This window comes from Hemiscyllium ocellatum, chromosome 4, assembly GCF_020745735.1.
Source record: "Hemiscyllium ocellatum isolate sHemOce1 chromosome 4, sHemOce1.pat.X.cur, whole genome shotgun sequence".
NCBI classification, from domain to species: Eukaryota; Metazoa; Chordata; class Chondrichthyes; order Orectolobiformes; family Hemiscylliidae; genus Hemiscyllium; species Hemiscyllium ocellatum.
In genome coordinates, this window is record NC_083404.1 from 8,031,764 (window position 1) to 8,046,238 (window position 14,475).

Below are 14,475 nucleotides of genomic sequence, written 5' to 3' on the forward strand. Positions count from 1 at the left end.
CAGAAACATTGACTGCAGGCAAGGTAGCTAACTTTAAAATTTAAAAACATGTTAATATTTTAACATTAGCCACAGGCTGTAAGTATTAAAGATGTATAGTACACTGTCAAACCAGAATGGAATGTTGCAGCTCATCAACGATTTCAATATGATACAATATGAGTCAGTTGGGATCTAAAGCACATTACGTCACAGTAATTCCTAATCATTTTAACAATGGCACATGATTTCGTTTTTAATAAGGAGAAAGGCAATCAGTTTTAACGACATGCCTCCTGACGAATTGCTGATTGTGGAGGAAGTCTAAGAGTGCTTCTTCCTCCAGCTGAGAATATGGAAAATAGACCCAAAAGTTTGATAATATCATGAAGTTTGATTCCATTCTGTAGTAAGTTGAAGGTGAATAGGAATGCTTCCCTCCACATGCAAAGTTTAATCATGTAGGACAATTTAAAAAGTGTTATAAAAATGCATGTTGCTTTTGAAAAAAACATCATTGAAGTGACATTTTGTTCACAAGGAAGAACACAATACAACCAGAGAAAGCATAATGCATCAAGATATTTAACCATATTGCTTTGAAATGCGGGTCATGTGACAGTTGTATCAGACTTTGGTTCGGCCACATTTGGAATACAGCGTACAGTTCTGGTCGCCACATTACCAAAAGGATGTGGATGCTTTGGAGAGGGTGCAGAGGCGGTTCACCAGATGTTGCCTGGTATGGAGGGCGCTAGCTATGAAGAGAGGTTGAGTAGCTTAAGATTAGGAGGGAACTGATTGAGGACTACAAAATCATGAGAGGAATAGACAGGATGGATAGCAAGAAGCTTTTTCCCCAGAGTGAGGGATTCAATTACTAGGGGTCACGAGTTCAAAGTGAGAGGGGAAAAGTTTAAGGGAGATATGCATGGAAAGTTCTTTATGCAGGGGGTGGTGGGTACCTGAAATGCATTGCCAGCGCAGGTGGTAGGGGCGGGAATGACAGCATCATTTAAGATGTATCTGGACAGATTCATAATTGGGCAGGGGGCAGAGGGATACAAATCCTTGGAAAATAGGCGACAGGTTTAGATCGAGGATCTGGATCAGCGCAGGCTTGGAGGGCCGAAGGGCCTGTTCCTGTGCTGTCATGTTCTTTGTTCTTAGTCCTTGCTGACCAAGTTCCCAAACTAAACTAATTCCACTTTGGCCCGCAATCCTCTAGATTGTTCCTATTCATGATGTACCTGTCCCAAGTGTCTTCTAAATATTGTAACTGTACCTGCACCTACCCCTTCCTTTGGCAGTTCATTCCATACACAAATCACTCTGTGCTTAAAAAAGTTGCCCCTCAAGATTCCTTTAAATTTTTCTCCTCTCACCTTAAAAATATGCCCCCTAGTTTTGAACTCCACCACCTTTGAGAAAAGACCTTTGATACTCACCTTATCTAAGCCCCTCATGATTTTATAAACCTCTATAAAGTCACCTCTCAACCTACTATGCTCCAGTGAAAAAAGTCCCAACCTATTTTGATAACTCAACCAGTCCATTCCCTGTAAATCTTTTCTGAACCTTTTTTAGTTTAATAATAATCGATCCTATGACAGGGGGACCAGAGCTGTACACAATATTCCAGAAGAGGCCTCACCAATTAGATTCTCTACAGTGTGGAAACAGGCCATTTGGCCAAACAAGTCCATACCGACCCTCTGAAGAGTAATCCACCCAGACCCAATCCCCTACCCTGCAATTACCCCTGACTAATGCACCTAACACTCTGGGCAATTTAGCATGGCCAATTCACCTAACCTGCATATCTTTGGAGCACCTGGAGGAAACCCACACAGACACAGGGAGAGTGTGTAAACTCCACACAGTCACCCGAGGTAGGAATCGAACCCGGATCCCTGGCTCTGTGAGGTAGCAGTGCTCATCACTGAGCCACTATGCTGTCTCTGTTGATGGCTGTCTTTTTTAAGCAATACTCAAGTTCTGTACCAAACAACAATCAGTTAGATAAGACATAACTTGCTGATAACTGGAATAAATATTTTTCTGTCTCAGGAGGCCCAGCCGGCCAGAAATAAGATGACATTTAAAAGAGAAGTGTTTTATCTGTAGAGATCAGAGCTTTGAAGAATCAAATGGACATGACATGTCATGATAAACTCTGTATTCAAGAACACCATGGTTCACAGTCTCGCTCAGTTGACTGTATTTATTCTGTGAAAAAATTTCACTGAAGGTTTGACGTTAGTAACCTCAAGTGGCTGTTTGAGCTCAACAGCAATGAAGTACAGCAAAGAAGATACAGCAGCATATTTGTATCGTAACAGATCAGCATACCATTCACACATGATATGGTTCATCATATCGTTCAGAAACAGGATAAGAGAGGGGAACGCATGCACTAGTCCAGGACAAAAAACTAAATCTTCCCCATCAGAACGAGAGAATGGAAAAGGTAATTAACTTCAAACAAAATAAATAGTAATAGTAATGCACAAACCCTGCAAGTGACTCAATACCACCAAGTCTAAATTGTGAGCTTTCAGTAAAGGGGTCATGTTAATCTAATGTGTCTCGATTAAGTGTATGTATCATTCAGAGTGGATTTGGTCAGAACTGACTATATCATTAAATTATCTGGAAGGAAAACATGCTTCCTCTCATCTCACTATTGCTTCGATTGAACCATTCGAGAGATAAACTTTCGGTTTTCAGTAAACAGAGTTAAATTTAGTCACATGTTGGCACAGAACTGGAGCACCGATGAAACTAGAGACATGTGCCCCAGCTCTGTGTCTTGTGCTCTGGATCTGACTATTCCACATATCAGAAAGTTATGTCTTATCTAATTGATTGTTGTTTTGTACAGAACTTGAGTATTGTTTAAAAAAGACATTGTATTCGAAGCTTTTTGTCATCCTGTCATTAGGATAGAAGAGCAAGAGCTCCAAATTTCAAAGAATACTTCAATTTATATTGGATGAGAAAAGGGGTGCTGATCGGTTGGCATGTAGAATCTGATTAGTTGAGGTATTGCCAGGGAGAATGCACTAGAAAACGATTAATCCCCAGAGCTTTTAAGATTCAAGCCAGTCCATTCCAGGTGAAATATTGCTATTGTATTGTGACAGACAACATGGTCCTCCAAGCTCTTAGTCAGCTGAAAAAGATGCAATGTCTACATTTGCTCTTCCTGTTTGCTAAGGATGGGATGCTAAGGTGTGACTGGGTGGATTGATGTACATAGCTTCTAGCAAGCAGAAGTGAGCTGCTTTGTGAGCCCGGCTCATAGTCTTAAACTAGTTAAATTAATCTTAATTTCCACCTATGGACCCTACAGCCCTCTGGACTCAATATTGAGTCCAATAACTTTAGGGCTCCAGCTCTCCCATGTCCTTACCCCAATCCCCACACACCAGGCTTTGTTCTCACAGTCCTGAAGAAGGGTTATACCTGAAACATTAACCTCTCCACTTCCTGATGCTGCCTGCCCTGCTGTGTCCTTCCGGCCTCATGTTTGTCTACCATGTGTTATCATGTGATCTGCTATTACATGTTACCTATTGTTAGTTACTAACAATCCCTTTTAACAGCTATTCACCCTCCCAGCCAGTTTGGTATCCACTTCTTTTGTTCTTCTCTACCTTTGGGCTCTATCCCCACCTCTCATTTACTACTTCCCCACCCTATCTTCTGCATATTAACCAACACTTTCCTCGCTACATCAGTTCTGAGGAAGGGTCACTTGACTCGAAACATTAACTCTGATTTCTCTCTGCAGATGCTGCCAGATCTGCTGAGCTTTTCCAGCAGTTTCTATGCTTGTCTCTGATTTACAGCATCTGCACTTGTTTTGTTTATGTTGCGGTAAATCTTGGACCAGTGTATACAGGGCGGGCATATTTGACCGATCAACCGTACAGACTGGAAATTTCTGTTCCTTAGATTTTCAGCGTGTTGAGTGCTGTTTTGTCTCAAATAGCAACTACCATGAAGGTTTATTGTTCAGATGTGACTCACATTGGATGCCATATTAGTGAGGGCATTAGCAGGTTGTCAGGGAACAATCACTATAGGTATGGAGAATGTACTGATTATGCTATTGATCAACATCAGTCTTTATTTGACATGAACACTGTGACTTTAGAGTTCAGTGCTCCTGCTAACATCATTCCTGAAAGATGCTGGGCTGAATACATATTTAGCCACAGGAAGACCTCCCATTGGTGCTAATTGTCGGGAGTAACATCTACCTATAAGTTAGTTGCCAGATTGACGTATACAGGCAGGAGGCTGGAAGAACACAGCAAGCCAGGCAGCATCAAGAGATGGAGAAGTCGATATTTCATGTGTAACACTTCTTCAGGACTGGGGGGTTACACCCGAAATGTTGACTTTTCCCCCTCCTGATGCTGCCTGGCTTGCTGCGTTGTCCCAGCCTCCTGCCTGTCTACTCTGGATTCCAGCATCTGCAGTTTTCTTTTTGTCTCTAACCAAGATTGATTATATGGCATATTGCTGTGGTTGGACAACAACTTTGCAGTTTCTGGGGTTATTGCAAGTTGCTACAATCTAGTGGGAATTAAGAAGTGTTAGTCCTGACTTGAAGGATTTTGAACACATCATCTGCTCTGGATGTGAGTGTAGTAGAATGCATTCACCTTGGACTACAATGTGACTTGGAGGATAAGCAGAGGCAGCACAGAGCAGGAAATGCTGATGGAAGAGGGAGGAGGAGAAGGATGGGGACAAATGGCCTCAGGCTGAAAGCTTATCATTGTCAAGTGCTCCGAGAGAAATTCTCCAACTCCAACTTTCCAAGGGACAGCGGGTGAGATGACTGGCCTCCACCCTTACTGAAATCTGCTGCTACTCCAGCCACAGCTTCAACATTAGGGCACAGCTAAAATGTCATTGCACCAGCTATGAGGGGGAGCAGAGTCATGAGCTGTTCTGCCTTTGACATCTCCCAGGCTCAGACAGATAGTGTTAGTGACATTAACTAATTTGTCATCCATTGCTGCAGAAGGGAGGTGACTTTGGCTCCGTTTTCAAAGAGCTGAGTGTGTTCCATTCCCACTTTTGCCAGAGAGAAGCAGGCAGAGTGATTTGATAGACACCACTTTACTGGCATTGATCTCAGCTTAAATCCTGAGCTAAATATCCTGCTGGTTTAAGACGTATTTGTTGTGCTTTCTACCTTGCATAAGCATACACCGAGGATGCTTGACTCAATCAGTTTTTTTTTTCATTTGAAGATTAAACTACATATATATAAAGTTCTGGTCGATTAGTCGAGGACTGCTCCTATCTTCCTGCTGATGATTATATCAAGAATGTACGTTATTTTCTTCCTGGTAATGAAAAGTAGTGTTTGATAATCTTTACTTCTTTATTAAAAGTCTATCCTTAATCAATTAATTGAAGTTAAACTATTAATAGAACTATTTACATCACATTAAAAGAAAACCCATATGTTCAAATGGATAGCCATCCAAAGTGGTAAACATAAGGCAGTTTGCTGATCCAGCCAGACTTGGTTACCATGAAGCTGGTTATCAGATAGTTATTGGTTGTTTGTAGGAACATTATGATTAAATTATGTCTTAGATTGTATACTACCCATGTGGGATGATGTTTTTTGTTCTGGTTCCTCCTTCATTTACAGCATCATCCAATAGTTGTTTGTATTAGACAGGAACATAGTTCTGGACAGATTCTAATGACTATGTTGGGCTCCCGTTTATAGCTTTCATATGTTTTAAGACCATAAGAAATAGGAGTGAAAGTGCCAGGGTTGGAGGATTTGAGCTATAGGGAAAGGCTGAACAGGCTGTGTGTGGCTTTTTTCCCTGGAGCGTCGGGGGCTGAGGGGTGACATTATAGAGATTGACAAAATTATGAGGGGCATGGATAGGATAAATAGACAAAGTCTTTTGTCTGGGGTGGGGGAGTCCAGAATGAGAGGGCATAGGTTTAGGGTGAGTGCGGAAAGATGTAAAAGAGACCTAAGGGGCAGCTTTTTCACGCAGAGGGTGGTATGTATATGGAATGAGTTGCCAGAGGAAGTGGTGGAGGCTGGTACAATTGGAACAATTTAAAAGGCATTTGGATGGGTATATGAATAGAAAGGGTTTGGAGGGAAATGGGCCGGGTGCTGGCAGGTGGGACTAGATTGGGTTGGGATATCAGGTTGGCATGGACAGATTGGACCGAAGGTTCTATTTCTGTGCTGTACATCTCTATGACGCTAAGTAAGGCCATTTGGCCCATTGAGTCTACTCCGCCATTCGATCATGGTTGATGGGCATTTCAACGCCACTTACCTGCACTCTCCCCGTAGCCCTTAATTCCTTGCGAGATTAGGAATTTATCAATCTCTGTCTTGAAGACATTTAACATCCCGGCCTCCACTGCGTTCTGTGGCAGTGAATTCCACAGGCCCACCACTCTCTGGCTGTAGAAATGTCTCCTCATTTCTGTTCAAAATTGACCCCCTCTAATTCTAAGGCTGTGCCCTCGGGTCCTAGTATCCCCACCTGATGGAAACAATTTCCCAGCTTCCACCTTTTCTCAGCCATGTATCATCTCGTAAGTTTCTATTCGATCTCGCTTCAACCTCCTAAACTCTAATGAATACAATCCCAGGATCCTCAGCCGTTCATCGTATGTTAGGCCTCCCATTCCAGGGATCATCCGTGTGAATCTCCGCTGGACACGCTCCAGTGCCAGTACGTCCTTCCTGAGGTGTGGGGACCAGAATTGGACACAGTACTCTAAATGGGGCCTAACCAGAGCTTTATAAAGTCTCAGAAGCATATCACTGCTTTTACATTCCAACCCTCTGGAAATAAATGACAACATTACATCCTCTTTCTTAATCATGGATTCAACCTGCAAGTTAACCTTGAGAGAATCCTGGACTAGCACTCCTAGATCCCTTTGTACTTTGGCTTTATGAATTTTCTCACTGTTTATAAAAGAGTCCATGCCTCTATTTTTTTTTCCAAAGTGCAAGACCTCACATTTGCTCACATTGAATTTCATCAGCCATTTCCTGGACAACTCTCCTAAACTGTCTAAATCTTTCTGCAGCCTCCCCATCTCCTCAGTACTACCTGCCTGTCCACCTAACTTCGTATCATCGGTGAATCTCGCCAGAATGCCCCAGTCCCTTCATCCAGATCATTAATATATAAAGTGAACAGCTGGGGCCCTAACACTGAACCCTGCGGGACACCGCTTGTCACCAGCTGCCATTCCAAAAAAGAACCTTCTATCTCAACTCTCTGCCTTCTGTCAGACAGCCAATCCTCAATCCATTCCAGTAGCTCACTTTGAACACCATGGGCCCTCACCTTACTCAACAGCCTCCTGTGAGGCACCTTATCAAAGGCCATTTGGAGGTCTAGGTAGATAACATCTACTGGGTTTCCCTAGTCTAACCTACTTGTTACCTCTTCAAAGAATACTAATAGGTTTGTCAGGCATGACCTCCTCTTACTAAATCCATGCTGACTTGTTCTAATTCCACCCTGCACTTCCATGAATTTAGAAATCTCACCCTTAACGATGGATTCTAGAATTTTACCTATAACCGAGATTAGACTAATCGGCCTATAATTTTCCAAGTTTTCTCTTGATCCTTTCTTGAGCATGGGGGTTACAACAGTGATTTTCCAATCATTTGGAACTTTCCCTGACTCCAGTGACTTTTGAAAGATCACAACCAACACCTCCGCTATTTCTTCAGCCACATCCCTCAGAACTCTAGGATGTAGCCTGTTGGGGCCAGGAGAATTTTTGTAATGGCTATCATACTCAACTCTGTCCCTTGACTCTCTTAATTATTGGGATAATACTCATGTCTTCAACTGTGAAGACTGACACAAAAATATTTATTAAGTTCTTCAGCTATTTCCTTATCTCCCATCACTAGCCTTCCTGCATCAATTTGTAGCAGCCCAGTCTCTACTTTTGCCTCTCGTTTGTTTCTTATGTATTGAAATAAACTTTTACTATTATTTCTAATATTACTGGCTAGCTTACCTTCGTATTTGATCTTCTCTTTCCTTACTTTTCTCTTTGTTATCCTCTGTTTGTTTTTGTAGTCTTCCCAATCTTCTTTTGTCTAATAGAGTCATAGTCACAGAGATGTACAGCATGGGAAACAGACCCTTCAGTCCAACCCGTCCATGCCGACCAGATATCCCAACCCAATCTAGTCCCACCTGCCAGCACCCGGCCCATATCCCTCCAAACCCTTCCTATTCATATACCCATCCAAATGCCTCTTAACTGTTTTAATTGTACCAGCCTCCACCACTTCCTCTGGCAGCTCATTCCATACACGTACCACCCTCTGCATGAAAAAGTTGCCCCTTAGGTCTCTTTTATATCCTTCCCCTCTCACCCTAAACCTATGCCCTCTCATTCTAGACTCCCCAACCCCAGGGAAAAAAACTTTGTCTATTTATCCTATCCGTGCCCCTCATAATTTTGTAAACCTCTATAAGGTCACCCCTAAGCGTCCGACGCTCCAGGGAAAACTGCCCCAGCCTGTTCAACCTCTCCCTGTAGCTGAAATCCTCCAACCCGAGCAACATCCTTGTAAATCTTTTCTGAACCCTTTCAAGTTTCACAACATCTTTCCGATAGGAAGGAGACCAGAATTGCATGCAATATTCCAACAGTGGCCTAACCAATGTCACGTACAGCCGCAACATGACCTCCCAACTCCTGTACTCAATACTCTGACCAATAAAGGAAAGCATACCAAACGCCTTCTTCACTATCCTATCTACCTCTGACTCCACTTTCAAGGAGCTATGAACCTGCACTCCAGGGTCTCTTTGTTCAGCAACACTCCCTAGGACCTTTCCATTAAGTGTATAAGTCCTGCTAAGATTTGCTTTCCCAGAATGCAGCACCTTGCATTTATCTGAATTAAACTCCATCTGCCACTTCTCAGCCCATTGGCCCATCTGGTCCAGATCTTGTTGTGATCTGAGGTAACCCTCTTTGCTGTCCACTACACCTCCAATTTTGGTGCCACCTGCAAACTTACTAACTGTACCTCTTATGCTTGCATCCAAATCATTTATGTAAATGACAAAAAGCAGAGGGCCCAGCACCGATCCTTGTGGCACTCCACTGCTCACAGGCCTCTAGTCTGAAAAACAACCCTCCACCACCACCCTCTGTCTTCTACCTTTGAGCCAATTCTGTATCCAAATGGCTGGTTCTTCCTGTAATCCATGAGATCTAACCTTGCTAATCAGTCTCCCATGGGGAACCTTGCTGAACACCTTATATTTAAAGCTAGATGGCATGCCAGTCCATTCTGAAGAAGTGAGGGTCAGAGTGGTGTTGGAATAGCACAGTAGGTCAGGCAGCATCCGAGGAGCAGGAAAATCAACACTTTGGGCAAAAGCTCTTCATCAGGAATGTGCTTTTCCAGCAGCATCTGCAGTCCTCACTTTTGCCCATTCTGAAGAAGTGGCATTGGACTTGAAACATTGTCTCTGCTTTCTGTCCGGAGATGGGTTTCTGTGTTTCTGCAGAATTCTTCCCCTTCCCCCATTGTTCAATGAAAATCTTGTACTCCTGAAAGTACCAGAAAATGGTTGTTTGCTCTTACCTGACAAACATTAATTCTGCTCATTGCCCTGAACAGTGTTGCCCTGAGTTGAGATGTGGAAATCTTGTTAAGTTAACTGACGTTTCATAATAAATGAGCTTACAGAATGTAACATAGGTTCCAGCATGCCACTATACCTGGGATAATTTGGTGATTATGTGAATGATCGCCTCAAATGTTTTTCCAGGATATATTGTGGACTTTCATATTATAACCACTGTTTCCATCTTATCCATTTTATCCAGCTTATTCTGGTTAAGAGAGCTCTGTTTATGTGGATGACTGAAGTTCGGAATAACACCTACACATATGTGTTTTACTGCATTGCCATTTGAAACCTCCAATCCTGTCAAGGCCTATCTGGGTAGAACAATATGAGGTCAGGTCAAGAAGAGACAAAGTGGTTGTTGGAGACCCATTGTCTTTCCGATGTTAAGGATAGTGATAGTAGCTGTGTTTTAATAGGCTTGCGATTGCTGTTCCCGTGGTGTCAGTATGGTGATGTGTTACAGCAACATTCAGATGTTATGGTTTCCAGGGATGAAGAATCTCCATGTCATTGAAGGCCATCGTTTGTTCCATCTACAGCTATATGCGTTTTAATTCACGAGGTGGGAGGATGTTATCAGTCATAGACGCATCGAATTTTGACCACAGCATATGCTTACCCTGCTTTTGAGGACATGCAGTCTGGGTGGTGGTGAAAGGTTCAGATGGGACCAATATATTCTGCAGTTGACTGTCTGAAACACCTGCTCATGGGATGTATGAATGGTCTGGTTTATATGGAGCATTCAACCTTGCAGTGTGGCTGCTCATTTGTTGTTGTGATATTTCCATGTTTGAGTGCTGTGCCTGTCTTGTGGCCCGCACTGGAGAGCTAACGTTTTGAGTTCAACACCTTTTCTTCAGATCAGTTCTTCTGAACAGATGCTGTCAGACCTGCTGAGTTTCTCCAACAATTTCAGTTATTGTTTTCGGTTTCTGGCATTTGCAGTCTCTGTTTCATTATGTATTTGATTTGATTTATTATTGTCCGGTGTACGTAGGTAGTGTGAAAAGTTTAGTTTTGTGTGCTGTACAGGCAGATCTTACCATACAATGTGCACAGAGAGCAAGATCAACATTAACTTTAAAATTTGATAAATCCATTCAGAAGTCTAATAACAGTGGGGATGGACCTGTTCGTCCGTTGTATCTTCTGCCCAATGGAAGAGGTTGGAAGAGATTATAGCCAGGGTGGGAGTTGTCTTTGATGATGTTGGCTGCCTTCCCCAGTCAGTGAAAAGTAGAGATGGAGTTAATGGATGAAAGGTTGGCTGCTGTGATGGACTGGGCTGTGTTCACAACTCTCTGTAGTTTCTTACAGTCCTGGGCAGAGCAGTTGGCATACTAAGCCATGATGTATCCAGATAGAATGCTTTCTATTGGTGCATCTATAAAAATTGGGAAGAATCACTGTGGTAAATTTGTGTCTCGCTGTGTCTTGCTTTGGTCTTGAGCCATCAGTTCTGACTTTGGGTTTCCTTCTTTGTCACTTTGTTTCCTTGAAAATGTTGTGGAAAGGTGGGCATTTTCTGGGAGTGTTCCTAAGAATTTCCTGCTTAGCTTACCATGATTGGTTGAATTGTTTTGCCATGCCAAAGGCTCTAAAGCAGACAGCCTGGAAACTCTGTCTGCCCATATAGATTGCTTCATCATTGCCTTACCTATCTAAAAATGCTTCAAAGCTGTAATCTTTGGGTTGGTCCAAAATATGGGCAGAATTGTCAATTAATTCAATGTGTCTGTCAGCTGTACAGTCTCACAATCATGCCCTTTATCTCTGTAGTGCCTCTCATAACAATCATTCACTGATCGTGACAATGGAGTGAGGTCATTGGACGTTATTCTGATATTCCATCCAGTTGTCAAGGCTAACTCTTGGCTTTGACTGTGACATATTGCCTTGGCCAAGTTTGTTTGAGAGGTGTCCTGGATTCCTGTGAACGAATCACATCCCTTCCAGCAAGACATCCAATGAAGTTTCAGAGTACCTTGGACCATGTTCTCTTTCCACTGTTGTACCATAATTCACTCCTCTTCCCACACAGACTCCCATGGATTCCCTACAGTATGGAAGCAGGCCCTTCAGCCCGTAATTGATTCTCCAAAGACATCCCACCCAGACCCACCCCATCCTTTGAGCCCTGCAATTCCCATGATTGACCCACCTACCCTGCACAGGCCTGGAGACAATTTAGCATGGCCAATCCATCTAACCTGCACGTCTTTGAGCTGTGGGAGAAAACCTGGAGGAAACCCACACAGACAATCGAAGCGGGGTCCCTGGTGCTGTCAGGCAGCAGTGCTCCCCACTGAGCCACTCGGTCATTGCTTCCACAAACTGTGCCAGCACTTACTTCCCCTTTAAAGATCACCGTTTAGCTTAGCACAAACTCAGGCCCCACGCTGAGCTGTCCAATCACTGCCTGCTTGCAGCGATGGTGCCCATCAGCAAGCAGTTCAAAGTTATTAAGCGTATCAATTCAAAGTCAACAGGCAGAAGTTAGTCACGCACACACAGTTATTGCAGCATTTCTGGAGACTGTTGAATTTTGGTCTTGCTGAGTTATAAATTAGAACTCCGTATTTAATTCAATGCCAAAACCTGTGTTTAATGCGAAGCAGGAGGTAAAGAAGATGGAATTTAAGGCAGAGAAATACAGTCAAAGTTAAAAATAAATGTTAGTCAAGAATTTGTTAGTTTTTAAGCTTTCAATAATAATTTTAATTGAAGGACTTATATTTTGCATTTATAAATGTTAATTTTCAATACCAGAGAGATTATTTCACACGAGTCAAGATGGTGTCGCATTACAGAGAAAATTGCTTATACTTCTTTCTCTGATGTGTTTAATACTCAATTGTTCACTTTTGGGGTAAAAACATAACTTTAAACTCCACAGATATTTAAATGATGAGTTCTGGATTGAGGTACTGTCATAATCAGCTTCTGAAGAAGCAGACATCTTGGGCAGCAACTTCCTGCTGTCCATATATAATGGCAAATGAGTTTGGAGTTTTCTGTCTGATTTACTCTTATTCAATGGTGACCAACAAAGCTTCATTGTCATTTCAAAGGAAAATCTAAACTATACTCTCCATTTATCCTACTTGCTGCTAAATACATGTTTGCTAAATGCAACGGACATTCAAGTCAGTTCAACTAAATATTTGACACTCTTCCTGTTGAACGTGAACATACACGCCACAATTATTGTCATTTCAGCTTGGCAAAGAAATTATTTTAAAATTGGAAAAACTCTAGATTCCAAATTAAGATTGCAATCTAGTGTTTCTGAAGAACTACAGTTTGCTAATATTGCAAAAATATTTCTAACTAATTGTCTGAAAAATGCATTAAATGAACCTTTGACCTAATATCTCCCTTCTCTTCCAGTTGTACTCTCAGTGTCACTTCAGAACAAGCTACTGTTCTTGCAAGAAGCCATGGCTTACCCCCACGGTACATAATGCAGGCGACTGACATGATGAGGAAACAGGTAAACTGAATGAAAAATGTCATGTTTTTCAAGACACTTTATATTTAAAACTTGTACATAGTATTGGCAGATCCCTCATCCCTTCCGGTAAAATGTAATGGTTCATCCTAATAAGTTTGAAGAATCTGAGTAGTTTCTTTTTAGCTTGTTTCATGTAAGGTTCCATGGTGAGGGGCAGCATGGTGGCTCAGTGGTTAGCACTGTTGCCTCACAGTGCCAGGGGATCTGGGTTCGATTCCCGCCTCAGGCGACGTGGAGTTTGCACGTTCTCCCTGTGTCTGCGTGGGTTTCCCTCTACAATCTAAAGATGTGCAGGTCAGGTGAATTGGCCATGCTAAATTGCCCATAATGTTTGGTGCATTAGTCAGGGGTAAACATGGGGAATGGGTCTGGGTGGGTTACTCTTCAGAGGGTTGGTGTGGACTTGTTGGGCTGAATGGCCTGTTTCCATGCTGTAGGGAATCTAATATAAAGCTACAGACTCACCAGCTCAGCTCCCTTATGGGTTCTGATTGGGCTCTGTTTACTATAGCACCATTTGTCATATAGTTTCACACTTCTGCGCTACACATACCAAATTAGCTCTGAAGCTTTCAAATAGTCGTATATATTGCTTAAAGCAATGTATGTTTTAGGTGCATGAAACTAGTGTTGATGATCCTACAATGTTGCTTTGGTGGGCCTTTTTATAATTTTTTATGCTTTTACCCAGAGGGCCAGTTTGAAACACTTGTTATTGCCCTGGGATTTGCTGCCTGTCGTATCAATGCCTCTGAAAAGGCTACAATTCTCCCGGCAAAATTAACGTCCAGTTGTTGTGAAAGCAAAAGTTTGCATTGGTGTGGAAAAACAGATTGTTACAACCCTGTTATGGATAATCAACATTTAAAGAAAATATCTGAACACCCAACAATTAATGAATAGAACTATAGCACGAGACTTCAGGTTTTTTTAAACAAAGCTTTATTGTCAACACGGAGAGAAATTAAACAAGTCCATCTCTGAAATATATCATTATTTTATAAAGACTTGTGCTATGAACTCAATTCCCTTTCAAGAGTTATCTCATCTTAGAGTCTTGAAAGTCAGTCCACTTTTTCCCTGTGTCTATCACAGTTCTCTGGAATTGATTCTAATTCCTCTTCGAAGCCCCAGTTATTCTCCAAGTTACAAGAATTCCTGGCAGTCCTTTCTTTAGCTGTTAACAAAGTGGCTGTCCAATTTTTCTTGAACAATGTGGTCTCCAACATGTAGATAAGGACTGACAATCCGTCTGACTATATGACCACATTCAAG

At 42.2% G+C, this 14,475-nt stretch overlaps 1 protein-coding gene across 1 annotated transcript in view; it reads left to right on the forward strand.

Moving 5' to 3' along the window:
* The window catches only part of prex2 (phosphatidylinositol-3,4,5-trisphosphate-dependent Rac exchange factor 2), a 358,894-nt gene that overhangs the window by 307,180 nt on the left and 37,239 nt on the right, over positions 1-14,475 (forward strand). The window contains exon 38 of the mRNA XM_060824113.1: positions 13,077-13,179. Coding sequence (XP_060680096.1) covers positions 13,077-13,179 — 103 coding nt within the window. The remainder of the gene's footprint in view (positions 1-13,076; positions 13,180-14,475) is intronic.